This window comes from Phaeoacremonium minimum (genome assembly GCF_000392275.1).
Source record: "Phaeoacremonium minimum UCRPA7 unplaced genomic scaffold PA7_03_scaffold_290, whole genome shotgun sequence".
In the NCBI taxonomy this organism is placed as follows: Eukaryota; Fungi; Ascomycota; class Sordariomycetes; order Togniniales; family Togniniaceae; genus Phaeoacremonium; species Phaeoacremonium minimum.
Window position 1 is genome coordinate 733848 of NW_006921195.1, and position 25111 is coordinate 758958.

Genomic DNA, 25111 nt, shown 5'->3' on the forward strand with positions numbered 1-25111 from the left:
AAGGCAGTGTTTATTCCAAAACCAAAAGGACCAGAAAGATGGCAATTATTTGACATGGATAAAGATCGAGGCGAGATACACAATCTAGCTGAGCAGGAGCCAGAAATACTTGACCAGCTTGTCAAATACTGGCTGGCGTATGTGGCTGAATTTGGAGTTTTCTTGTAAGTGATTATGAAACATAATTCGTCAACTGGCGGTCTCGCTCAAGTCTCTATTATCCTATTACTAACTGCTTACATTACTGGATAGGAGAGAGGAGTTGGAGAATAATTCGGTGCCATAATTGCCCGACAACCCAAAAATTAGTGATAGCCGTGCTAAAGGCGAAGAAAGGATTTAAGGCAATGTGGACCGGCGCAAATCGATTTGTCGTCATGATATAAGACATCAGCTTTAAAGGGAGGAATTCAAGCATAGATCGGTTTGAAGACAAAGCAAAAACATTGGGTTTTAGTAAACAAATCTAAACTCTGGCCAACACAACACCGATCTAAATGACTGTCTAGTTTTGTGGGTTCGTATCTAGGTATCTCAAAACGAAAATATCAAAACGGAGGCCAGGCACAAGATTTAGTGTAAATGTACAATGCAAATTATTCGATGACGACTGCGCTTTTGCGCTATTGTATAATATTTGATAGGAGGGAAAGATAACAAGATTTTCATGACATAAAGATTTTCATTGTTAAAACCGTTCCAGTCTTTAGAGACGGTACACATTAGGTACAGTAGTTATATAGCTCGCCAAGCTAGTTGTACCGTTCATCTTTTTAGCAATTGCTTCGGCAAAGGCCTCCGCAACAAGCTTAGCACCTGCAGGGCTGGTGTGTGTATGATCGTTCGGGTACAGCGCATTGGTTGCCGAGTTACCAAGCTTCTGATACATGTTATCAGTCGCCTGAAAGTGATCGACAAAGGTGACAGCACTGTTAGCCAAAGCTGTGGTGGCCGTCTTCTGATATCCAACAAATCGAGGAGGTGCCCAAACGAATGATCCGGTCTCCCAAGCGTTGTTCGGAGTTTGCGAGCTGAGAATAACAGTAGCACCCTTTGCCAGCATCAACTTGGCCGCTTGGATGACGTAGAATACAAATGTATAAACCGTCTCGCCGGTTGCATCAGATATACAGGTCTCTGTGCCTGAACCAGGGCAATCAGAGCGACCATTATCATTGGATGTGGGCGTGCCACCATCATTGTGTCCGAACTCAATCACCACAATGTCGCCAGACTTCACCAAACCAGCAACAGTCGCAAAGCGACCCTCGTTCCAGTAGGACCGTGCCGACCGACCACCAATTGCTTCGTTGACCGTGGTCAGTGATGTGTATTGGCCGATATATTGACCCCAACCATCCGTATCACCGTCGTTGGCGCCATTCTTCGCCATTGTGCTGTCACCACAAAGGTAAAGTGTCGGCGTGGCTCGCGGCGCCAGAGCGACGGGGTCCGGAGCTGGTGCCGCCCATACTGTAGATACGCCTAGTGAGAGAATGGCTTTAAAGATGTAATGTTTCATGGTGGCTAGATCCAAATTCTTGAGAGGTTTTGTGAATTACGATGTTGGTGGAATAACAACTCCATGGCGATCCATCATGAGATCCGCGTTCATAATATACGAAAATGAGCCACTATACAAGTGACCATCGATTACATAAGATCCTGTTCTAAGAGAAGTTGTGATGGGTTCGGTGTTTCTCAATTGAGTTGTTGCGATGGTTCTTCCGTTTTGGCCCTTAAATTCTCCGCTGGATCCAACCTTACGGGGATCTCCGTTTCCACCAGTGAGAGCCATAGGGCCATCCCGTCGTCCGAGATATATTAGAAGAGTGGCCCCAACCTCAAGCGAGCGCCGGTCCGGTCGCCATGCAATAAAAGCGATTCTATATCGCCTTTTGAGGGGATTGCGGTGCTGGCCGGCTCCGGGTCGGCCACCGGATGCAAGGGCAGCAATCATGGAAAGTAAGCGTTAGATTATATCTTACCACCAATCCCGAGGCGCCATTGTTGAAAATCAAATGGTCTAGGTGCTCTTGTCATGCTAAGAGCATAGCCCAGCGGCTAAAGCCCCATCTTCTGATTGGATTTAGATGCGAGTGTTGCTCGTGAAACTCATATTTAAATCACTAACCGCATTTTAGCTGTTTTGGTGCCTAAACGTCATTTCCCCTTTTAACGTTAAAGGCGTCAATTTCACAGCCAGAATTTGTTATTATGCGATCAACTTCGTCTCTCGAGATATCAGAGTTCAGTGAGCTGTTCAATCATTTCTGTAGGGAATTAAGGACGATGTTTCCACCTAGTCCACACCACATCTGGAATTCCATGGTTTCAGGTATAAATCAGCGTTCGAGAACTTTTATTACTGCTTGGCATTTAAAATCACTAGGGCATTCCCCACCAGGCCGTACAGTACCCGTGTTTCGCATTGGGCAAAGGAAAGCTAATGTTCCATATAGCAACAGACGAGCCCGGCTCTAACGAGCACTGGTGTTACCGAATATCCTGTGGGCCTATGAGAGTTTTGTGCAGCGCTGTGGCCCCGAGAGAGTGATTTGATGAATTCGCATGCCAGCAGTTTTACGGTGTCATAATTTGCCTCTTCACTTCAGTTTGATGAGTGCAAGTCCACGAGCAAAGGTTAGAAAGGGTAAGAGGATTTAGACTTGTCTTCCGACTATGAGAATTTACCCAGATACTTTCGAGGCAATATACGCTCCCATCTCCTCCATCGCATTCTCTCGGGGATGAGACGAGGGGGAAATGTGGACTCGTATAATTTCATGATCTGCAACAGCTTGCCATCGTCGAAGCGGCGTGCGACAAACCCTAAGCCATATGGCTTGCCTTGCCGGTACTTTCCAAGAGGCACGGTGCCAGTCGGTGCTTCTATCATCGGCAAATGAGTACGAATCTACCCAAATACTACCCCCGAAAATGATTGATCAAGGTTACTTACGTGCCCAAGCTGCATATATGCTCATTTCCGTCCATGCAGGTAGAACAAGCGCGTCCAGTTTGTACTTGTTGAGTGTTTCGATGATGCCGTTATCAATGGCAATCTCCTTGGCTTCCAGGAGCGCCGCACGGTACTCTTCCTCAGTAAGGTGCTGATTGATTGCGGACTCAAGATACCTTTGAGCGGCATTGCCTAGCGATAATGAATAACACTCAAAATTAATCTACACGTTTAAATGGACTCACGTTCAGCATATGATAGCTCGGGGTGGTGGCGGTTGAAGTTGACTAGTTCTTCCAGGGACTTGACTTGGACGCCATGAAGGCTTGCAACATGTTTCACAAAACCCGGCCCCATTTCATGTCCTGGATTATGCCGCGCGTTAGAATTGGCATGAATGTAACGGGGAAACAGAATTAAAAGGTCTCGATACGTATTATTTTCCCCATCAGCTTTTGAACATGGCCTAAAGAATGTCGGCCGCTTTGAATCTTCGCATCTGGGACGATGGTTGCCCCGCGCCGTTCCATTTCGGCGACAGCGTTAAGTCCTAAAGAAAACATCTGCAGGCCCAAGTTAGCTATTACTTCACGGGATGTGTAATCAACTCTACATGTTCTTCGTCATCAATATCAGCTTGGTCACCGGTGAAGCCGGGAAGAATGGACCAAAACCACTCCTTGTCGGCTATGCCGATCCGGAAGTCAGTCCAGTTGGCGTCAAGCGATGCTGTGAAGTTTTTGATGAAAGGTTGCGAGTCTTGCGTGACCGGATCATCCGGATCAACACCTTCAATGACGCTTAGTAGAGCAGCGATATCCCACACCGACTTCGCCAAAATCCCAGGAGAGTCAAATGTAGTTGATGACGGCAATATCCCGCTCCGTGAGAGAAGACCTGTGGAGACCTTTAGTCCGTACAAGGCAGTGAATGATGCAGGGCAACTGATAGAGCCCTGTGTCTCAGTGCCCAGTGAGAATGGGGCGAATCCTGCAGCAACTGCAGCGACCGGACCAGCTGAAGATCCGCAAGGGTGCTGCAAATCGTATGGCGAAAGAGTCTCGCCTCCTAGCTGCGACCATCCTGGGCTGAGGCTGTTATCTCTGTGTCGCACTATCATCAGTGGCTATTCTCGGTGTGAACTAAATGCTTCGGCAAGAGGGCTAGGCATACTTGAAGCCGTTGAGTTCCTGCTGAAAGGATCAGACGACTAAACCTAACAGGGCAGAGCTTCAGTGATTACCGACCCCAAGATTGGCTTTGCCAATGACTATTAAGCCTGCTTCTAGGGCCTTCTCGACTATGAAGGCATTGCGGGTCGCTGTGGCATTCTGAAGCGCATAGCTTCCTGAGGACGTCCTCATGCCGAGGTTTTCATCGGTCGCCATGTTGCCCTATCTGGGTTATTAGTGAGGGGTATGTGCTTCATACTTCAAACACACGCCTTTATGATAATTGGAACACCATGCAACTGGCCCCGTGTTATGCCCTTCTGTCGTTCCATATCCCTCTCGCTCGCCACGCGGAGAGCAATTGCCGGAGGTGTGAGCTCCAGTATACTGTGGAGCTGCAAGCCGGACCTGTCATCTAATTCAACCCGTCGAAGATACTCTTTTGTTAGCTGAAGCGAGGTGAAAGTATGGTTGTCAAGGAGTTGTGCGATATCTTGGGCGGTGAGTGTCAACAGGTCGAACGAGGCTGGAATCGATCGCGATGTGTGTATGTCGATTAGCAACCATTTTGAAAGTAACAGTACAACTATCGGCAGCAGCAGCCAGGTGAGTTGCAAAGCCATAGGCAGGCATTGCTTGAGTAAATCTGGATTCTGAACAGTATTCTGGACGAGCTGCGAAGATTGAGAAACAGCGTGCTGCCACGGGTAGCTAAGGTGATAAGTTGGGGGGCGGGGTGTTGGGGGTTGTTACGGCAATAATCACGGCCCAGAATGTCGGGGGACAGCACTGTGCTGTCCCCCCTAGCGTTACCTAGCTACCAAGGTCGAACAAATGTTTTTGGCCACAGAACAAAGGCTTGCAAGCCTTGCAAGCCTGTTGATGCCAGGTTCCCTCACATGTGTTCACAAGTCAATCACTAGCCAGTCGCCCCACTGCGGGAGCCAAGGCCGGTTGACACCTGGTGACAAGTCCCCCACCTAGATATCTGGGAGCCTACTGTAGGTTGATCGTATAGTATAGGTATAGTACATGTACATAGTGTCAGCAAAGTAGCCAGGGGCGCTAAGCCACGTCAATCGGGGCAGGCTGCCATGATCCATGTAGACGACGAGGTGTGTCCGGTTGGTTTCCCAGTGCCAGGATACAGCACAAACTTGCAGCCAATCGACCGAGAGGAGCACTTCTTATTGCAGCTGAGAAATGCGGCTCAAGTTGGGCCATCCTTATGCACGGAAGCGGGGCTGTCACATCCCAGCTTCCCAAGACGGGCTCGGATGACGCTAACACAATACCCAAGGATGGTGAGTAATGCCCTTGTTGAGAAGAGCGTGGGGAGAGGAAGGCTGGCAGGAGCTGGGGGACCTCATCCGAAGTGTTGTACAGGATCCAAATATTGCTACGCCATAGTTATGAACCATTAGGCCACTCGCAGGTTGTGTCACGGATGAGATTCGCCAAGGTTGAGCAGCCCACCTCCTACCATGCCAGAATGTCGCCTAGCCTAGAATCTTCGAACTACCCTACCATGCCAGGCTTCACAGTGATCAAGCACTTCCTTGCCTCAAGGTTTCTTCCTTTCTCTTCTCTTTTTGGTTCTCTATAATGTGTGCAGGTATTATCAAGGACTGGGGAGACTGTCGTTACGGTTTAATTGATCAGCATACAGCCCACAAGCTGATCGTAGTTCATAGATTAGTCCAGGAAGCTACCCAGCTACAGTATGTACGATGATTTGGGTCTTGTAGACAACTTTGGTGAGTGCGGAAAATCCCGCTCCGCTTGGCGAATAGGGTCAATCTCGCGAGCTCGGGGGAAGGGAAATGAAGCTCTGGAGTACACTGTCGAGGCTGAGGAGATCCGCGTACGTCGCGGCGGTGATATAACAAAGATTGGAAACAGTGAGAAAGATTTCAATGCGTTGCTTAATCATATGGACTCCTGAAGCTGGGTACGGTGGCTGATGGATTATGCGTACACAATTTTGGCAGCTTTCATTGTGCATAGTGATCTAATCATTTCATCCTAGAATTTTTTGCGTAGTTGTCACTAGGCATCATTCGAAGTGGCAATGTATATTTGTCTCGACCTAGGCGTATTTCGTCATGATTCGACTTTTCCTTCCTTATACCCACCCTAAAAATTTGTGACGGCAGGGGGCAATTACATCTAACGGCCACGTAAAGCTATTTGTCCTCTTATAATCACTTAGTAAACCCCTTCGTTGCAAGACAATGCGGAACTATCGCATTAAAATCGAGTTTGCTAGGCGCGAAACTGTTTTTATTCGATTCTAGTATGCGCATAAACCAAGTCCTACGCTCATCTGTGTCAGGGGCCAACCGGCCCAACGATACCTAGTAATTCTTTATCAAATCATCTGGCATTGATTGTGATACCACTCGGATTAAGCTTCTGAGCTCATTCCCCACCAGTTCATGCCCACGTTGGCATCTTCAAACAAATCCTCAAAATTGTTATATGAATCCACTGCCGATGCCCAATCCATGAACTCAGAGAATCCTGAATCGCTCTCCAGTGAAATATCGAGTTGCCCGGATTCATTCTCAGGAATACTGGCTATAATCTCCGCCGAGGTCTCTTCTGAAGTGCTGGCGGTCGCAGTAACCCCATTCCGCAATCTTTCCATGAGCAAATCGACCTTCTCAACAAGCTCGCGAGTCAGAATTGCCGCGCTGGCAGAGACGGCGAAGTCACTACCAAAGCGCTCAAATACTTCAATTGCTTTATCGGCTGCTTTTCGGGCATTTCCAGTTGATGGATGAACAGGGTACGCCAGAAGAAAACCAATTATTGTCGCGGTCGCACACCACTGCCAGAGGAAGAACTCCTGCCAACTGTTCATGACATCTGTTTCACTGAGAACTTGATGCAAGATAAATGTATGCGTGATGGCATGGTTAAGGCCTGTTACTGCATGTCGCTGAGCTGTTGGTGTCGAACTTGGGCAAAAATTGATGAAGGGCCGATAGAAGCTGCAAGATATGTTGTGATAGAGTAGTTCGAGGCATACACGCTGACGTTGGAGCCAAGTGGGAGCAGTAGTGTCAGTGATAAAAGAGGACCGGTCGAGAGACATGGCATCACCCCCATTTCGGCGTTTCAATTTGATTCCTCTTGGAACTTCATCAGCCCAAATTCTGAGGGGTCCGATCAGCGAACTTAGCGCTTCAGCACATGATTCCAGATCCTGGGGATCCTTATATGGGTTGTGGTGCCCTCCTCGGCCAAGGACATCAGCGAATTTGGCGTGAAGACTATGGTAAATATTGACAGATATGTTGACCATTTTGGTCATCTGGCAGGAGTACGTGAGCCAGGTCACTTCGCTATCATATATGCCAAGGCTTGAGTTGAAGAAAGCCGCAGCTTCGTGGTCGTCCGAGGGCGCCGTAACGCTGATATCTGACTCGTGAACAGAGAATGGTCTCCCAAGGTTGATGCAGGTCTTGGCTTCGATGTCAAACAAAATAGCCCAGATACGCTTTCTTAACTCTCTCTCGCTGCGCGGCATACTCTCTGGGGGTTCAATATGAAGCCCAAGGATCTCTGCTGTTCGGATTGCCATAGCCAAAGTTGTGTGAGCCATGTTTCGGAAAGATGCGACGCAAAGATAGATTATGGAGAAAATCTGACACTGCAACGTCGTAATGGATGGGCTCTCGAGTTCAGCAGCCAGGAGACTCTGGGAGCGGCGATAGTACCACCGTCCCGCAATACTAGCATCATCATGTTGAGTTGAATTTGAAGGATTTGGCACAATGAAAACCCATCCATATTGCATGGATATCGCAAGAACGATATCCACGAGAGCCGATGGTTTGCGGTACGACTTTGATGACTCCCATAGAGAGTCGTAATGTCTCCGAAACTCATCTTCCGCAATGATAGGCATGTTGCTATGATGAGATTCCCAGAACAAGTTGAGAAAGTGCTCTTCTTGTATCCGTGACATTGTTGGCCTTGCAGGCTCACCTCGTCGTGTGATAGTGGTGTCGTGATCTGCAGGATTAACAGGATTGCCTAATGTCTTATTGGCCCCCTTTGGTTGCATTGAGTGATCGCTAAATGATTGCTGAAGAGATCGACCCAAGAAAGACCCGATGCGACCAATGAAGTAGAGCGACGACAGTGGTCCATAGTAGAATTTTTGGTCTGAACGGGCGGTTGCTGTGTAAATACCTTCCCATATATTCTTTTTGGGAAGAATGATTTCTCCAGTAGCTTTTATGTTGTCAGCGGATGGTCGTGACAACAAATTCGAATTGGAAGGCCGAGGGGACAGTGTCGCTGGAGAGGCTGTATTGGATGGAGTAGGGGCCGGTCGCGCAGGCCCACGATGACGACGCTCCTGTTCAAGTTCGATCTCGAGCTCTGCAATCTTAGCTCTTAACCTTTTGATCTCTCTGCGTTTGGTCAGGAAACTGCACAGTCCGTATCATGCTCTGAGCTAACTCACTTCAGTGCCTGCGGAAGGGTTCGCGCTTCATCATTGTGATCTCCTCTACTATTGCATACCAAGCCCCGCTGCTTGCAAGGTTGGCAAGGTCTTCCATGGTCACATTTGGTTCGCCGAGCTCGGCAGTGATCACAAGCTCTGGACACTTGCTTCCGTGATGGCTTAGGAATCGAGCTGTATGACGCTAATTGCTTGTGGATACAATTGTGCGTCTCCGGCGACTCAGAAGCAAAAAGAGTAATCATAATATAGAAATAAGAACGTATACAGAGAGAATAGAACTGATAAGTTAATCGGAATGTCGGATTTTGCTTGATCGCAGGTTGGAAATGAGTCCGAGAGATGAAGTCTTCTTCGACGTTCATAGTGCCGGAGTTTGGACTTAGTGTTGAGAATTCCGTGATTCCGAGAGCTTTGATTGGTTGAATTCTCTGAGACCCATTACAGTTCCGTCATTCCGCACTTACACGAGAGACAATCTTCAGAGGCTTGGCGTATACCGCAGGAGCCCACTTCAATCGAGAAGGATAAATATCATCAGGGCTTGCTGCGATGATACATACAGATTCAAGACCTTTTCACAGGTATATTCGCTGGGAAACGGCAGGGACGCGTCGTAATTACCCTTCATGGCCTCCCCCGTGAGAGACTCAGAAATGACATTAGCCACCTCTACTGGAGTCTTGGAAAACTCTAACGAGAAACATGAAGACCTTACCTTCAAGCCTAACGAGTCCTCGGACAATGTTTCCACATCCGACCCTACGAGTAAGCAGCCCGAACGAGCGATCAAAGGATTTCGATGGCTCCTCGTGTGCATTGCTATCTTTTCAGCGAACCTCCTCTATGGTCTCGACACTACCATTGTAGCGGACATTCAAGCCGCAGTGTCTGAGAACTTTAACAATGTGTCTCAACTTGGATGGCTAGGAGTGGGATTTGGACTGGGATCGACAGTGTCCATTTTGCCACTGGGCAAGGCTTTCGGGATATTCGACACAAAATGGCTATTCTTCGCATGTCTTGCAAATTTTGCTGCAGCAAGTGCACTTTGTGGTGCGGCACCGTCTATGAATGCTATCATAGTAGGTCGTGTTTGGGCTGGCGCCGGTGGAGCAGGCATGTACCTTGGGTAGGACATTAAGCGAGCAGGACGTTGCACATTCGCGCTGACTCTAACACAGAACTCTAAACCTGATCACGATAATCGCTACGCCGACCGAGGCGCCCTTCTATATCGGCATTGAAGGTTTGGTATATGGTGGGGGCTGTATATTAGGTCCGATTATTGGAGGCCTGTTTGCAGACAGCTCAGCAAGTTGGCGATGGGTATGTGGCCACTTCAAAGTGTCAAAGGAGATTTCACTAATCAGGGATAGGCATTCTACCTAAACCTAGTCATATTCGCGGTAACCGTTCCGATGTACCTTTTCGCTCTGCCTTCCCAACCTCAAAGGCAAGATACACCTTTCTTCGAAAAGATCAAGAAATTAGACTGGCTAGGGATGCTTCTGTTTGCAGCCATGTACGCCTGCTTCGTGCTGGCTTTCACGTTTGGTGGACCAATTTGGCCGTGGAACGACGGGCGATTCATTGCCTGTGTTGTTCTTTCAGTCGCATTCCTGATCGCCTTTGCCATCACGCAACGATATGCTGTGCTGACCACAGTAGCTGACCGACTTTTTCCCTGTGACTTTCTCGGACATTTCCAGCTACTCCTTCTTTGGCTTATCATGGCTTGTTGCGGCATAGCGTTGTTCGTTTCGATCTACTACATTCCGCTCTATTTCTTATTCGTTCACGGAGATACCGGTACTGGGGCCGCCGTCCGACTACTACCGTTCATCTGCTTTTGCATTTCTTCTATGTTGGTTGCGGGATATGCGATGCCTCGCACTGGGTATCACATGGTCTGGTATCTCGTTTCAGCCATCTTTTTGACAGCTGGCGCAGCTGGCATGCATATCATTCAGAGAGACAGTCCTACAAGCTACACGTATGGCTTCTCAGTTCTGCTCGGCCTTGGAATGACTGTTAATGTCGCTGCTTACACGATCGCTGGCAAATATTGCCAGCCAGAACGAATCACTGAGGCTATCCAGTTCATGAACATCTCACAGGGCCAGAGCCAGATGCTAGGACTTTGCATTGCCAGTTCCATTTTCCAAAGCAAATCCTTCGAAGGGATGAAGTCTGTTCTGGATGGCCAGGGTTTTACGACAGGGGAAATCAGGGCTGCTATTGCAGGATCTCAGAGTAAAGTACTCGAGAGTATTAGTCCTCAATTGAAGGCCAGATGCATCGACGTTCTGGTTAATACCATTTCCGACATTTGGATCATGGTCATTGCCGCAGGGGCTTTGATGGTGGTCTGCTCCGCTTTCTTGTCAAAGAAGCGATTTTGAGCTGGCACCAGAAGGTTCCAATGGAAACACGTTGGAAGAGAAAGAGAGGGTATCAAGAATACCTTCAACCAGCTTTATTGTTAATTTCTGTATCTAATTCTTGCTCAGATGGGAACCAAATCCGGCCGAGGTAGGATATAGGTCGATAAATTCATAGATAGACTTTCATAATCAAATCTTGTTTCTAGTTGGATGTGTCATAGACGCTTGCTTCAAAAGGGGATAAATCAAACTAGCCCCCGCCACCCTTGTTACCTCGTACGATTTGCAGACTTATGATGATGTTGGCTTTTGGGCTGTCCAGAAGAGATAATTGAAGTAAGAGTGGGCGCTTGCACTCTTGAGATCTTTTCTTACGCCAGCGAGGAAGACTTCGATTTCGGCCTCGCTAAGTCCCAGGGCACGAAATGGTCGGGCGCCCATGGCTCCGAGAAGATCACCAAGGATCAAGCGGAAGTACATGCCGATGAGGCGCAGAGTTTTATCCTTCGAGAGATCAGTCAAAGTAGGGGATCAAAATGAAAGATGTAGACTTACCTTAGCCCAAGGGCCAATGGGCACCTTTAGTTTCTTGCAAGTGATGTTGGTGAAGCCTGCCTTCTCAAGTGGCTCCTGGAGTTTATTGCCAGCGCGGAAGTCGGCTCCAAACTTGCCTAGAGCCTCCTGGCACCTGTCGAGGAATTTGTTTACACTATAGTCTTCGGGCATCGTATCATCATCGCAAAGCGCTTGACCACCCAGTTCCTGAATCTCAATCCATCCACCAGGTTTCAAATTCTCATAGGCGCTTCTAAGCACCTTTTCGCCGTCTCGAAGAACGGGCATGACCTGACGGATGTGAACGAAGTCAAAGTCGGACCCGTGCAACCATTCCTCCTCAATATTGTCTACAATGAAACGTAAATTAGGCGGCACCCAGTTCGGTTGGATTGGAGTCTGGTCAATGCCGAAAACCTCAGCGCTGGGGTAGCGGTCAGCAACATCTATCGCCCAGATGCCTGTGCCAGTTCCAAGATCGATGATCTTCTGAGGGTTGTCTCCGATGGGTGCGAAGAAATATTTTCCACTGTATCATTTTGTGTCAGCTCTCATTTATGTGTTTACTTTTTCATTGCTTGAGACAAGGACTGACTTTGTCAATTCCAGCATAAGAGCATGTTTCATATCTTCACGGTTCTGCTCTGTGTCATCATTTGGGATGGGATATCTCGCATTCTTGTACTGGTGATATCTCCTGCCATTTTCATAGGCAAAGCGGTAGACACTTGAGGCAACGCTGGTCGAGCCCGATACAGAGACAGCATCATAGTCCGAAGATTCGAAGTCGGATTGATCATCGACCTCGCCAGGCGCCGCCGCCTCAATTGGCTCGTGCGAGGCGGGTGTTTCCGCCTGTGGCGCCGGGGCCGTGGCCGCCGTGGAAGTCTCTGCGGCCATGATCGGACGAAGCAAGGTAACCAAACGGAGAGCAAACCGACCAGTGACAATGAAGAGCACGCCCTGATCCTGGTAAATGCAGATACCCCAGCTCTATCACAAGGCTACTACCATCGCGAAGAGATTCATCCACAGCGAGGGAATTTTATCGGCTAACGATGGAGATGCCAGCTGGCGCCCCTCTTGCCCCTCTCCCCTCTCCTTACCCAGATGCAAATCTCACGCCAGCGCACAATGAGGGAGGAGATGCCCCACTAAGCCTCCAAGATCCTTAGCTCGTATGATTGTAACCTTCTTCGGGATAGCTGTCTACGCTCAGCAAGAACACACCTATCCAGTCGCTTCAGACCCCTGCCACACGTCTGTCGTAGTAGATACGCTGATAGGTGGTCTTATCGTGACCTGATTCGTGGAGACGATACATGTATTTAATTAGTCGAGGGTTTCTTGCCTCACCAAATAGTATCTCTCTGGATAAACTTCATATATTAACTCTTTCTTAAAATATCATTAGATGACAAGGGCCCGCGAGAAATATATAGGGCTGTGAACTAATTGCACAGCATTTGCTGACTGCTTGAGTTGACTTAAGCAAGTTGGCTTCTAGCCCATTCTTCAACAGTCTCTCCTTTTCGCCCAATGAGCCATTCTAGGTGGTTAGGACTGCCTAGAAGCCCACGATCGTTGTAGTAGAGCAGCATCCGTTCCAGACTGTCTTTCACTTCCGGACCAACTTTGTCTTCGCCGCCAAACAACATATTCAGATAGAAAGATATTGATTCCTCAAACCCTTTGTAACCCACTTCAATTTCCTTGTCTGCTTGACTGACTGCTCGCTTCACGAACTCGGCATATGAAATGGGCGTTGGTGTTGAGACAAGTTGGTAAGTCGCATAGTAATGCTTCTCCTGCTCCTCGAGAACAACTCTGATTGCCTCGGCTTGGTCCCGTATAGTGACGAATGACATCTTGTTTTCAGGCTTCCAATTGGCCATGAACTTGAGTGGTCTTTCCGTGGTCTCGGTTTTCTGTGACAAAATCGCTTTCAAAGGCAGCATGTCCATACGATGAGTCGGCTGCAAAATCGTATACGGAAGCCCGCTTTCCATCAATGCCTCTTCCACATATCGCTTGCAATCGTGGTTAAGAAGCTTGCGCAACTGCGTACCGATCACAGAAGAGAAGACAAAGTGTTTGATGACACCAGGGTGCTTCCTGTTCTGCGCAGCTGCTGCATCGACCACCCGTAGGCCCAGCTCAGTCTCCCTAGCATGCATACTAGGACCGACATGAAATATAACGTTCACATTCTGGACAAGAGCCTCTACTGACTTGATGTCCTCCAGATCGGCTTCCACTATTTCGGCATCCGGATATTGGCTTCTCAGCTTAGCTGCAGTGGTTGCTGAGTGCACGCCGAGTCGAAAGTTTTTCCACTTGCCAGTGAGCAATTGAAGCAATGCAGCACTCTGCATGCCTCCAGCTGCCGTGAAGAGCAATCTCTCGGAGGTACAATCGGCGGGCATCTTCCGGCTGTCCTGGATTACACTGACGCACTGGAGATTGCGGTTGAGATTTAAATGAACGCTATTGTCTTCTCACCTTTTACAGGTTGAGGGTTGAAGATATGATTAATCTGAGATCAAAAAGTGTCGTGATATTCGCTTTACGGAGTTAGCGTAAAGGCCGGCTTTCTTTTGCGAATTCCTGCCTAATTTGTGTTCGCGGGCGAAATCATGAGGTCATCACCGAGCGGTCCGCGGGTTTTCGGGCCAGAACCTTCTCTTAATCCGAAGCCATCAATCAGTTTTGAACAAACCCGGAGGTCTCTCTACGACTGACACCACGGAACCCGGCCCCACTACGGAGGCCGGATCGGGGTTGAGCTTAGCACCTTTATTATTTAACGAGACCAGGACACAGTGAAGCTTGCTTGATTTGATAATATGTATTGTCAACCCCCAGGTGCTAGCCTGGGCTTCTTAGTAACATCGAATGTTCTCTAACCCTCTAAAGATAATATACGGTGAGCTTGAAGCAGCTCCGAGCTGTATTCCCTTTACGAAAATGAACATATGTACACACTCGCGATTTCTTACAAAACGCTAGTCTCTTTGACTCATTTCTCCTCCACAGGAAGGCTTGCCAGCTCTTGTGCTCCCGGACAAGTAAGAGCATGCTCTATCAGCCCAACTTTTGACCAGTCCCGCAGCTCCTGCCTGTGGCGCACCTCAAGCTCTTTCTCATCCTCTGGTGACTTGCCGATATAGTCCATACCATGGCTGTAGTTTGAGACTTTGCTGATTTTCTTCCTCCAAAACCTACAGCCCTCACACCAGTAGCCGGGATCAACTGTTTGGTCGCGCCGCAAATGTGGGAATCTAATCGAAGCGCTGCCCCAACACGTACTTCGTGGAGGGAACATGGGGTCCTCAGTGTTCCATTCCAGAAGGCTCTCGCCTGCCTCGGCCCACCAGCTATATTCGTTCAATTTGTCGCCCAGCTTGCCTGATTGCATCACCCAGGTCGTCATTTCTTGCCGTGAACCATGTATGGCTAGACCGAGCTCCAAAGCGACCTTGACGCTAACTAGCTTTTTGCGCCGTCCTCGTCGCTTCCCAAACGGAATTGACATCATACCAGGAAGCCGGTGCATCTCTTTCTGCGGGATCCCGTATGTCTCCTGGGCTTCTTTGGCAGGTATTACCCAGAACCGCATGTTACGATGCAGGCAGTCGAGGCATGCACGCTCGCAAGTGGGCAGGAAGAGGAATGCTCCGAACCGATGGCAGGATACACATTCCTCTGATAACAGGGTTGCGTGCAGGTCCAGTGCAGTGTGATGCCCTGCCAGGTGTGTTTTCCCGAAGACAATTAAAGCCGTGGATGCATGCTTCAAAAGATTTTGATATGCAAGCATTGACTCTACTAGTTCTTTTGCGCGGAAGGATGCGGTCATGAACTTGCAGAGACTTTGCAGGTCGAGATGTTGCAAGATTAGAATGACAGTCTCGCTTGAAAGTTTGTCGAGGTCTCCGGCGGAGGATGACGGATTGCGTGACAGAGTTATGCCGTTAACGGCGCCCGTCTCTTCGAGCATGGAGTCCCAAACATCTGGCGTACGGCGGGCTAGACGCCTTAGCACTTCATCTTCTGGCCAGTCATGCGGGCTTGAGATATTAGAAGATCGGCTGCCATTGATTTGACTTGTATGCATTGAATGCAGAGAGATAAAGGCTCCTGTAAACAGCTGTAGCTAATTGGTCATTTGATAGATGAATCGAACCAATAAGCCCAACACGCTTTGACACGGATCAGTTTCTATGTAGTAGGCCACCCTGAGGTGAAGGTAATCCGCATGTGCCTAGTATGTCGGGCTGGTATAAGATGCTTTGGGTGGTGGTTTGTATAAATGCAGCTACGCCTCGCGGGGTGGTTGGAAAAAACTGACAGGACGGAACCAAGTGGGGAGCCCCTTATTTAGTCCACCCATGCCCCTTAAGTGGGTACCGAGATACCTCAGGTTGAGTTGCGATTTGGACTTTTGATAAAGGCGACAACGAACGGGCCAGAAATGATGTTGCGGGAGGCCTGCTGACGACAGCTTGACAACGGAAATCTCCATGGCAGAAAATCCTATGGCTTCTTAACTAGCAGGATCAGTCAATAGAATGTCTCCCGGTCCCCAACCGAGCAACCTGTGGCGGTGTGTCGCTCAAATCTGCCACACAACCTTGCTTGGCGTCTAATTTGTGTTCTAGTCTCGTGTGGCTACATGGCAGCCTCGCGATAATGAGGAGGCGCGCCTAGATAAAGTTTTCAGCTCAAACTTCCCTATTCCCACCGCACTCTTCCTCCTGTGCTGTTGTCGTAGTCATCGTTCCGTAGAATCATTCGGGTCTCCACGCAAGCCGACTTCTACATTGGGTCTCAGCATTTTCTATAGTCAAACACCATTTTTGAATACAGTGTAATTTTGTCACTTCGAACCTGTGACTTGCCAGCCTGGGAGAGCTATTTGCCCTCCAAACTGATGCATCTCTCACGAACATGGCGGATCCCTTCACAGTCATTGGGACTCTCGCCGCTGTTGGCTCAGCTGTCCAGACTTGCTAAGGACACAGGTACCCGAGTTGTGCTCTTCACCAAGAACAACGCCCGATTAGCAGAGTATCTTCAACCCTTAAGATCTCACGCAAATATCATACTCTATGCCGCAGACACCATCAAGACGCATATCCAATCTCTTGACAACTCTGCACGTGTCGGACATCTCATAACGGATGTCCTACCGTGGATTATTGGGCACTGCGAGTCAGTTCACGCGATGCTTCTCGAATACGTGCCAAAGGATGGCTGAGGCGCGCGTTTGATTTTGTCAAATCTATTCTTTCCGAGTGGCCTCGGAGATGGCTGATTGTTTGCGACAATCATGACAATCCCAATGAATTCAAGCATCTTCGAGACTTTCTATCTCACAGCACCCATTCAAGCGTAATCATTACGACTCGGGGCCCCCCACACGAGACGTCTTGCGTCGAACGACGCGTTTCTAGAATTGAGGGGCATGGTCGAACATGATGCAATCGAGCTTTTGTACAAGACTAGCTACTGCCAGCGAAATGAGGTCAATACCCAGCATGCCAAAAGTTTTGTTCGGCGTCTGGGCTATCTCCCACTAGCAATTGACCAGGCCGGTGCACATCTGTACGCTACAGATAATTCTGTTGCTTTAGAGGATTTCCTGTCTTACTATGAGGGAAACAGCGCGAGATTCTCCAGATGACACCGACAATAAGCGAGTACTTCAGATCAGATATCTCACAAAGGGAACAATCGGTGTCTACGACTGGGGAGATGTCGCTTGATCTGCTGCGACGTCGGTTGAAATCAGGCATGGCAAAATCCCAGCTCCTTGACATCTTAGCAATCTTTGATGAGGCTGACATCTCTGAAGAGCTTTTCTCAAATTATCACTCAGATATCATTCATAATAATGGGGTTCCAGAATGGCTCTCTATCTTTCCTCAAAAAGATACGTGGTCCCAGCTTCTGTTTGGCAAGATTATGGGGGAACTGAAGACTTTATCTCTCATATACTCCACAGTCCGACCTGGAGAGATAGACGACTTCTGGCACATCTCACTTCATCCTCTTGTGAGAGATCGGGTCTAGTTACGGCAGGTCGGGAGCCATTTTCTGGCGAATTCAAGGGCATGTTCTATCATGTTAGCAGCATCTGCTTTGAGACGTTTTCGAAGACAACACCTTACAGATCAGTTTTGGAATGAGGATTATGACCCTCTATGAGATTGCTGCTGGTTTCTATCAGCCCAGCAACAACAGCATCATACATAAAGCATACTAACACTATGCAAAGGAGCTTGTTTACACCTAGTATCCCGATAACCTCGACGAACTTTGAGCGAGCAGGAAATCATGAGAGAGTCTCTTCTGAAATCGTGCTCACGCTTTTTTGCTGGAGTAAAGAGTATTATGATAGCGGGGCACGATTAATCAGATTGTTCTTGAACTGTTACGATGTCGAAAAAACTCCAGCTCTTCTGAAATACCAGGCTCACTTGCTACTGATAACATGTATTATCAATGACGGCAAATGGGAAGAGGCCACAGCACTCTGTCGACATGTGCGAACTCACTGGAGAGATTCCCCTCTACCCGGAGCTGAAAGATACGAATCATACATGTCCTACCCATTAGCAGCAAATCTGTATGAAACCGGAACAGCGGAATCCAGAGACGAAAGCCTGCTACTGCTACAGCATGAGCGGACGAAGCAGATGAATCAAAACAGTTGTTTCGCACGACTCTGTTCGCAAGTATATGCTTTGATCATGTGGGACAAGCGCGAGCAGCATAGAGAAGTTGCAAACTCGTTGATTAGACCATTGACTGGAGAGGACGTTGGCGCTTGTGTGTGGACGAGTAAGAAGCGTCGAGAATATCTATCAGGCTCTGAATGGAAACTACTCGTAGGATATCCATTGGCCAACAGACTCCAGCTTTTACAAGAGTGGATTACGATATCCAAGAGAGGTATGGTAGAGACGATTTACAGTATGTTGATGCCGAATTCAAGATGGCTAGCATTTCAGGGAACATTGCAGTACTGTCCAAAGTGGAAACGAGTTTGCGGAACCAACACCCACAAAATGTTTACCGACTTTGTGAATGCCTATGGATCCTGGGAAAGATGAAATGCGAACAAGATCAGCACGCAGATGGTCGCCGTCTGCTCGAGGAAGTGGTTACACTTGAGAGCATGACAAAACCACAAATCCGCCCTTTTGTCGTTCAGGCGCTCCAGATACTTTTTCTGGCATATCTCGAATGCGGACAAATAGACCTTTCGCGAGCAACCTGGGCACTGCTCTGTAAACTGCACTTAGACCAAGTCGACTTTGATGGCGCAATAGGGTTTTGCAATCTTAGAGCAAGGGGGCTTGTCCACAAGAGGCGACAATCATTCGCTCCAAAAAGCTATGACTATTCTTGACACCACTATCGACATGTTTTCCTTTTTAGCTAAAGACCAAAACAAAAGTCTGCTCAAACAGAACTCTGTTCATCTCGAGGAAGTTTTTGCGGGCCCAACCATTTCTATTTTCACCACTGATACGTCACTTCTCTGGTGCCAGAAACTATTCTTGCCAGGGTACCGGTTGCTACTTAATCGTCTCAACCTCGCTGCTCGAATGTCGCAATTTACTCATTATCGGAGCGTTTTAGATGGCACGATTGCGTGCTTCGAAGCCAGAGGTGGACCTGCCGATATGATAACTCGCGATCTCATCGACGGTGTCTCGGCTCTCAGCACGTGGATCGAAGAGAGCAAAAGACTTCAAGAGAAGTACGCTAAATGGGCCTACGAATGTTGCTTGCGCTTTTAACAAAAAGAAGACGAGCTTAGTGTACGTTGTTGCGAAGTCCATGAGAATGCGACTCGCGGATTGTATCTCCCATGGTATTCGCCACGCCGCACCTGGGAAGCGATAAAAAGAAGATGAACAGCGGCGTGAACAGAGGATATTTTCAGTCTATATAAGACTCAGATCAATGGCAAGAAATTCGAGCAATTCGTTCTTGGATATCATTCACCATTAATCCTTTCGGCCGTTATGAGGCTCATATTAGTGAGAAATTATCATATGATACATTACACATGATCCGCGCCTCGACGACAGCTGTCCCCTGCCGCCAAGCGCCTCCAACTTCGTGGACCTTTCCTTGTTTGGAATGAGATCCTCGAGATTTCCTATACTTCCATGCCAAAAATAAAGAAACCAAAGACCAAAAGAGGGCCTGCTGTATGATGCCGTAAATCATTTTCAAAATTAGAAAAGGAGGCGCTGGTGGTGGATGATATTATCCAGATGAGAAGCAGTAGCAACAACATTGACTGATTAGACAAATGAGAACACGGGCTCGCTATGCTTCGCGTAAAATTGACTTGGGGTATGTATGATGTGGGGTATCAGGAGAACGACGATTCAAACACGCCGAAACACGGCGGCTCACTGTGCAATGGGGAAATTGCGCCCGTCGAGCGTCGTCTTTATTCGACGATCATCGAGACGAGCAATCCCTCATGTGGGTATATAATCGCGCGCTTGTGCGCGACGCGGTTGTGTAAGGTTATTAGTCGACCTGTCTTATAGCCCCTGAGGTAGTTCCACGGCATATTACCGGCTGTAACTAAGTTGTTTCAACTTGCTTACTTCACCGTATGCGTTTGCCGTCCAGGAACTTGGGGCTGCGGCCGTCGTAGTATAGGTTCCTCGACTGTTCATGCTTCCGCTGCTCGAAGGCCGCACGCTCTTCTTCGTCAAGCGAGAACGCTTTCTTCAGCCAGCCGAACGCACTGCGCTTCTTCTTCAGTGTCCGGCTGCTACCCGCGACGCTTCCTTCGGGGTGCAGAGTGCTGACGCTGCTCAGCATGCTCATGCCCATCGCCGAGGGAACATTGCGCTGATGATAGCCTTGTCGTGGCAGGGTGCCTGCAGTGTGGGGTCTTTGTTGCAGAGGAGAGTGGGGACTGGCCTGGACAGGCCGGAAGTATTGTTGGTCGGAATGAGGTGAAGGTATGAGATTAGGAAAGACGGGTGGTGAAAAGTCGGCATGCGAGCTGTCGGCCATCGACTGAACGGCAGTCCGGTCAAAGTCAGATCCGTACGCCGAGTCTGGAGCCGTGTGAGTACGTGGAGTTGGGTAGCGGGGCCGCTGTAGCTCAAGGGCATTCGGCGGCGGCACCTGGATAGACTCGGGTGGATTTGTCTTCAGTGAGACTCGCTGTCTTAGCGAGGTCCTTTGCTTGGGCTGCGGCTGTTCTGTCTCGAAGGGCGATGAGGGTGTGGGAGGCTGAAGGGTATCGCGGCGGTTGTCAGGCAAGCTGATTTCGATTTCTGCGAATCGCTCGTCCCTTGAAAAGCTAGGACCTTCTTGGACACGTGGTGAAGGTAGGGGAGCAGGTGGTAGTGGGGTGTATGTCCTTGGCTGGAGGATATAAAGAGCGCCATCATCAGGCGGCGGCGACTCAGGGGACAGGGTCCCGTCCGTGTGGGTCGGAGATTGCGCCTTAGATTCAACATCGGGGGACTTCTCGACCGGGACAGCCTCGTCCCTTTCGGCAGGGGTATATTGGAAAGCGGGAAGAGTGTCTCTGGCTTCACCTTCTTCCTTGATCTCATCCTTCTCGCGCAGAGGCAGATCGAAGTACGCTGTGCTTGTTGGCCTTCCAAGAAAGGTACTCATGCGTCCAAGGTTCAGAGAGATGCGAGGTGGCGCCGTTGGTACCTTTGATCTTGGAGGTGATGCATGTGGGGTTGACTGATTCGAGCTCGTAGGGGATCGAGGTGATCGAGGTTGCGAATCGTCGGGTTCTGAGAAAGGCTGTATGCTGAACTATAAATAAGTCAGTACCACTCTATATTTACCAACGGTTCGCCCGATAAGGCCACGTACTCTCGTTTTTCTGCTAACCTCTCCGGCTTTCTGATCCATCTCAGAGATCATAGTATTTAGCCTGAGCAGGAGGCCGCTCAGTGTGTTACTCTGTTCTTCGAGGCCCAGAAACGCATGGTACCAGCCTTCCGTATTCCCCTTCATTGCATCGAATATGTCGACAACATCGGGCCTCTCCTTGCGCCATATACCGTCCTTTTGCGACTCAAGATAAGCGCTGAACTGCTTGGTGGACCTGACACCTTCTGAGATGTCTCGAATGGACTGTGCCAGGGCGGTCGACGTTCTCGACAGGATGTGCTCGATCTTAACGTTACCTTCCACGATCTGTAGTCGAAACTTGCGGTCCTCCAGCATCTTCTCGAACACCTCCATGTTCTCCATGGGAACCTTCAGGTACTCGATCCGCTCGTTGAGGTCCTTCAGCGCAATGGTAAAGTCCTCGATGGTCGTCTCCAGGAACTCGTCCACCTCGTCAATGTGCCCCTGCAGAATCGTGATGACTTGGCCGTTATTGTTGGCCAGCCCTCTCAGCAACAAGTATACACCAAACGAGATCTGGGCCATCAGTTTCCGGAGCTCGTGGCATTTTTGACCAGGGCGGAGTCTCCATAATGCGGCGGGTGGTCCCTCAGACTTGTCCTCGTCGAGTAGCTTCTCCCGCCGGCTCTTCGCATCCCCGGTCCTGAGCTTCGGTTTCTGTGCCAAGCCTCCATTTGTCACCTCGACCAACGACTCGGCGAAGGCCTCTTGCATCGACGGGATAGGATGGTCGGGGATGTTGGCAGGTATCGTGGGCGTCCTGCTGCGCATGTGGTCCTCCCCATCGTCGTCGGGCTCGTACCGGCTCGCGGTAAGGACGCTCGCCGTCTCAACATCCAGCTCCGTGTCAGGCTCGAGCACGATCGGCAGCTGCTGCTGTTGCGGCTGCTGCTGGCGGCCGTTGTGGCGCGGCGGCGGCGCGATCCCGTCGGTGGCCATCATGGCCCCCCGTGTGCCCTGCTGTGGCTCCGTCTCTTATTGTGTCTTGTCCCTGCGTCCCCTCTGTATGTACCTCCCTCTTACTCAGCCCGCACCGCCGGCCAATGGGTGGGCGGGTTGTCGAGCGATCGGCAGGTACGATTGGCGGCGGATCGCCAGGCGCACGCAACCAGCCGTTCGAGCGAGCAACCGCAGAAGCGAATTGGTTGACCGGATCTGGTACAGCACTGTATGGAGCCCGAGGCACAGGGCGTCGGTTGTGGTGGTGACACGGATCGAGGGGCAGAGTTGGACACTCTTTATTTCGGAAGTGGTCGTCGAACTGTCAAAAATATGACAATTGGATGACTATTTAGTCAAGTTGAGGCGAGGCAGGTCGTCAGCAAAGTATCCTCCCAAATCCCACGTGCATGATGGGAGAGTTTCGAGATTTATTCGAGTCCGCAGGAATGGAATGAGCAGCGAGCCGAAAGGCAGCTGGCGCACGCAATCGACAGCAAATCACAGGATCGATGAGGATGTAGCAGGTAGGTGGTCGTTCAAAGGTCGATTGATGGGGTGTTAGCCCAAGCCACTGGACACAAAGATCTGGCCGGGTGGACTAAGGGTATTGGACGAAGGCTAAAATGAGCTGCTGAGAGAGGGCTGAGAAGTTTTGGTCGGGGGCCCAGTCGAGGGCATTCGGAGATGAAGCAATAATAGAGTGCTTTGCTCCACTGATTAGGTCTTCGAGGCCGCACGCGAAGATAATGCACTGAAGGACGACGAACAACTCCGCAGGCGCTTTCAATGAGAGACAAAGACAACTCAGCCGTTTAGAAATGCGCTGAATAAAAGCTAAGTCGGCAAGTATTGAGTGGTGTGGTGATAAAAATGGCCCAGAGATTGAGATTGAGAGTGTTGCGATGGATGGATGGATGGCCTGAAGGGGGGGAGAGCTGAGAGGCTAGCCGGCTGCCTTTCCTCAATCACCTTAGCTTGATAACACCTTCACACTCCTCTCACACTCTCACTCTCACACACAGACTTGCACTTCTTCAGTAGGCTGGCTCCTGGTAGGGGACTGGAGACTGTCTGTTCTCCCCAAGACTAGCACCAGGACTAGGAGCAGGACCCGGCTGGGGTGGCATTGAGGAGGCTTACGAGTTGCGGCTCCGATTGAGTCTAGTTTGCTCAGCCCAATGCTACTGTCGCTGCGCTTTACGTGCAGGAATATTGGCCTAGGTCAGATAGGGCGTGCTTAGGTGTGCCGCCAAAGAAGCAACACCCATGCCAGCGCCATTCCACTCGCAAGGGGAGGAAACGCGCCTCGTCAATGAACAAACGGTAAAGCTCTGACTGTGGGCGGAAAAGCCACCGTACTAATGATAGTATGGCTATCCAGGTACAGGTATGTACAGTACGGTATTGTATGCATGTCACAAGGGGTAGAGAGATAAGGTAAAGTTGGAGAGGATCTGAGTCGGTAGATCTTTGCTCCTTGTATTGAACAATACACACTTCAGAACAGGATTCGCACATGATCCCCCTCTCACCTCGCGCGTAATTTGGATCGCTAAAACACAAAGAGTGGAAACGCGGGAATGAAGAAGCCCACAGCGGTGGGCACGCCGCCAGCAATACCGTAATTCTTCCAAAAAATGGTGTGAACCCCTGCGCGTGTGGACGACCGACAGAATCGTCTGGGCCCCTGACTACTGCTAAGAGCGGGCGGCTTCTCAGTCGCTGAACGGCGCCCATCCATGTCAAGTGAATCAATTGTTTTTTGTGACAAGAATGCATGTGTTTCCCCTGATCTGATCTGCTCTGCTCTGTCCTAGACCTTCCCCTCTCAGTGCCCCTCCTTTTCTGAGGTCGGAGGCAATTCTGCGACCAGCACACTTTGCGCTCATCAGCTTCTTGCATATGATCAAAATTCCTATCCAATATGAACGGGGGAAAAGGCCAAGAGTATTGGACGGCTGCTGATGGGGGGCTAACCTGATTAATGAAATCGATTCATTGCGTGCAGTACTATGCAGTAAGGTACCTAAGCTCCTAAAGTAGCGCAAGCCATCCCGCCCAGTAACAATGCAGAAAAGGGGTCGCGCCTGAGATCCCCAAGAGTCCTCTACTACGCAGGAGAGTTCCCTACCTGGGTAAGAAAGTATCTGTGAACACGGGACGGATGCACTAAATCGAACTTGCTTGAGAGGCGACTTTCCCGATCCAGGGCCAATGCCCATGGCGGCCATGTGGTCTACTCTATCAGGGCCATTAAGCCGGCCTGATAAGGTGGTGTCCGGCACGAACACACTACTTGACCAGGAAAATCGAAAGCTGGCCACATATTAACAGTTTGTGATAGTAACCAAATCCATGTATTAAACCACCTACCTCTTTGCTCTTGGACCCCCCCTCAGCCGACCATTTCACATTGACTACGAGACACCTTCCGCCCGGACTGTATCATTCTTGATAGCGGTATTGTGCATATGCAACCACATTGCAACATGTGATGAAGCGCCATGACAAGACATCGTATATGCTTCTCTCTCCAATGTTGCACTTCGGCTCACTTGTCCCGGACCTGCTTTATCAAGGGTAACATCGGCCGCCCTACAGCCACCTGGTGGCCCTTGCTTCCGCCGCCGTTGCAGGCATTCGAAGAACGACAAGGACTCAAGCCTTTTCTCTCCTGACTTGTGCAGGT

At 49.5% G+C, this 25111-nt stretch overlaps 4 protein-coding genes across 4 annotated transcripts; all 4 read right to left on the reverse strand.

Moving 5' to 3' along the window:
• Positions 1–706: 706 nt before the first annotated feature.
• On the reverse strand, positions 707–1522 carry UCRPA7_3786 (putative rhamnogalacturonan acetylesterase protein; the record flags this gene model as incomplete). Its single annotated transcript, XM_007916307.1, has 1 exon — positions 707–1522. One exon carries the CDS (start codon positions 1520–1522, stop codon positions 707–709), a length of 816 nt encoding a protein of 271 aa, XP_007914498.1.
• Positions 1523–2680: 1158 nt separating this feature from the next.
• UCRPA7_3787 (putative amidase family protein) lies at positions 2681–3319 on the reverse strand (the record flags this gene model as incomplete). The annotated part of the gene is made up of 3 exons (XM_007916320.1): positions 2681–2892; positions 2963–3154; positions 3208–3319. 3 exons carry the CDS (start codon positions 3317–3319, stop codon positions 2681–2683), a joined length of 516 nt encoding a protein of 171 aa, XP_007914511.1.
• Positions 3320–11292: 7973 nt separating this feature from the next.
• UCRPA7_3788 (putative methyltransferase domain-containing protein) lies at positions 11293–13982 on the reverse strand (the record flags this gene model as incomplete). The annotated part of the gene is made up of 5 exons (XM_007916340.1): positions 11293–11505; positions 11557–12085; positions 12152–12525; positions 12663–12710; positions 13287–13982. The coding sequence occupies 5 exons, from the start codon at positions 13980–13982 to the stop codon at positions 11293–11295; spliced, it is 1860 nt and encodes a 619-aa protein (XP_007914531.1).
• A 6214-nt stretch (positions 13983–20196) lies between these two features.
• UCRPA7_3789 (hypothetical protein) lies at positions 20197–22419 on the reverse strand (the record flags this gene model as incomplete). The annotated part of the gene is made up of 3 exons (XM_007916324.1): positions 20197–21194; positions 21271–21373; positions 21439–22419. 3 exons carry the CDS (start codon positions 22417–22419, stop codon positions 20197–20199), a joined length of 2082 nt encoding a protein of 693 aa, XP_007914515.1.
• Positions 22420–25111: the final 2692 nt, after the last annotated feature.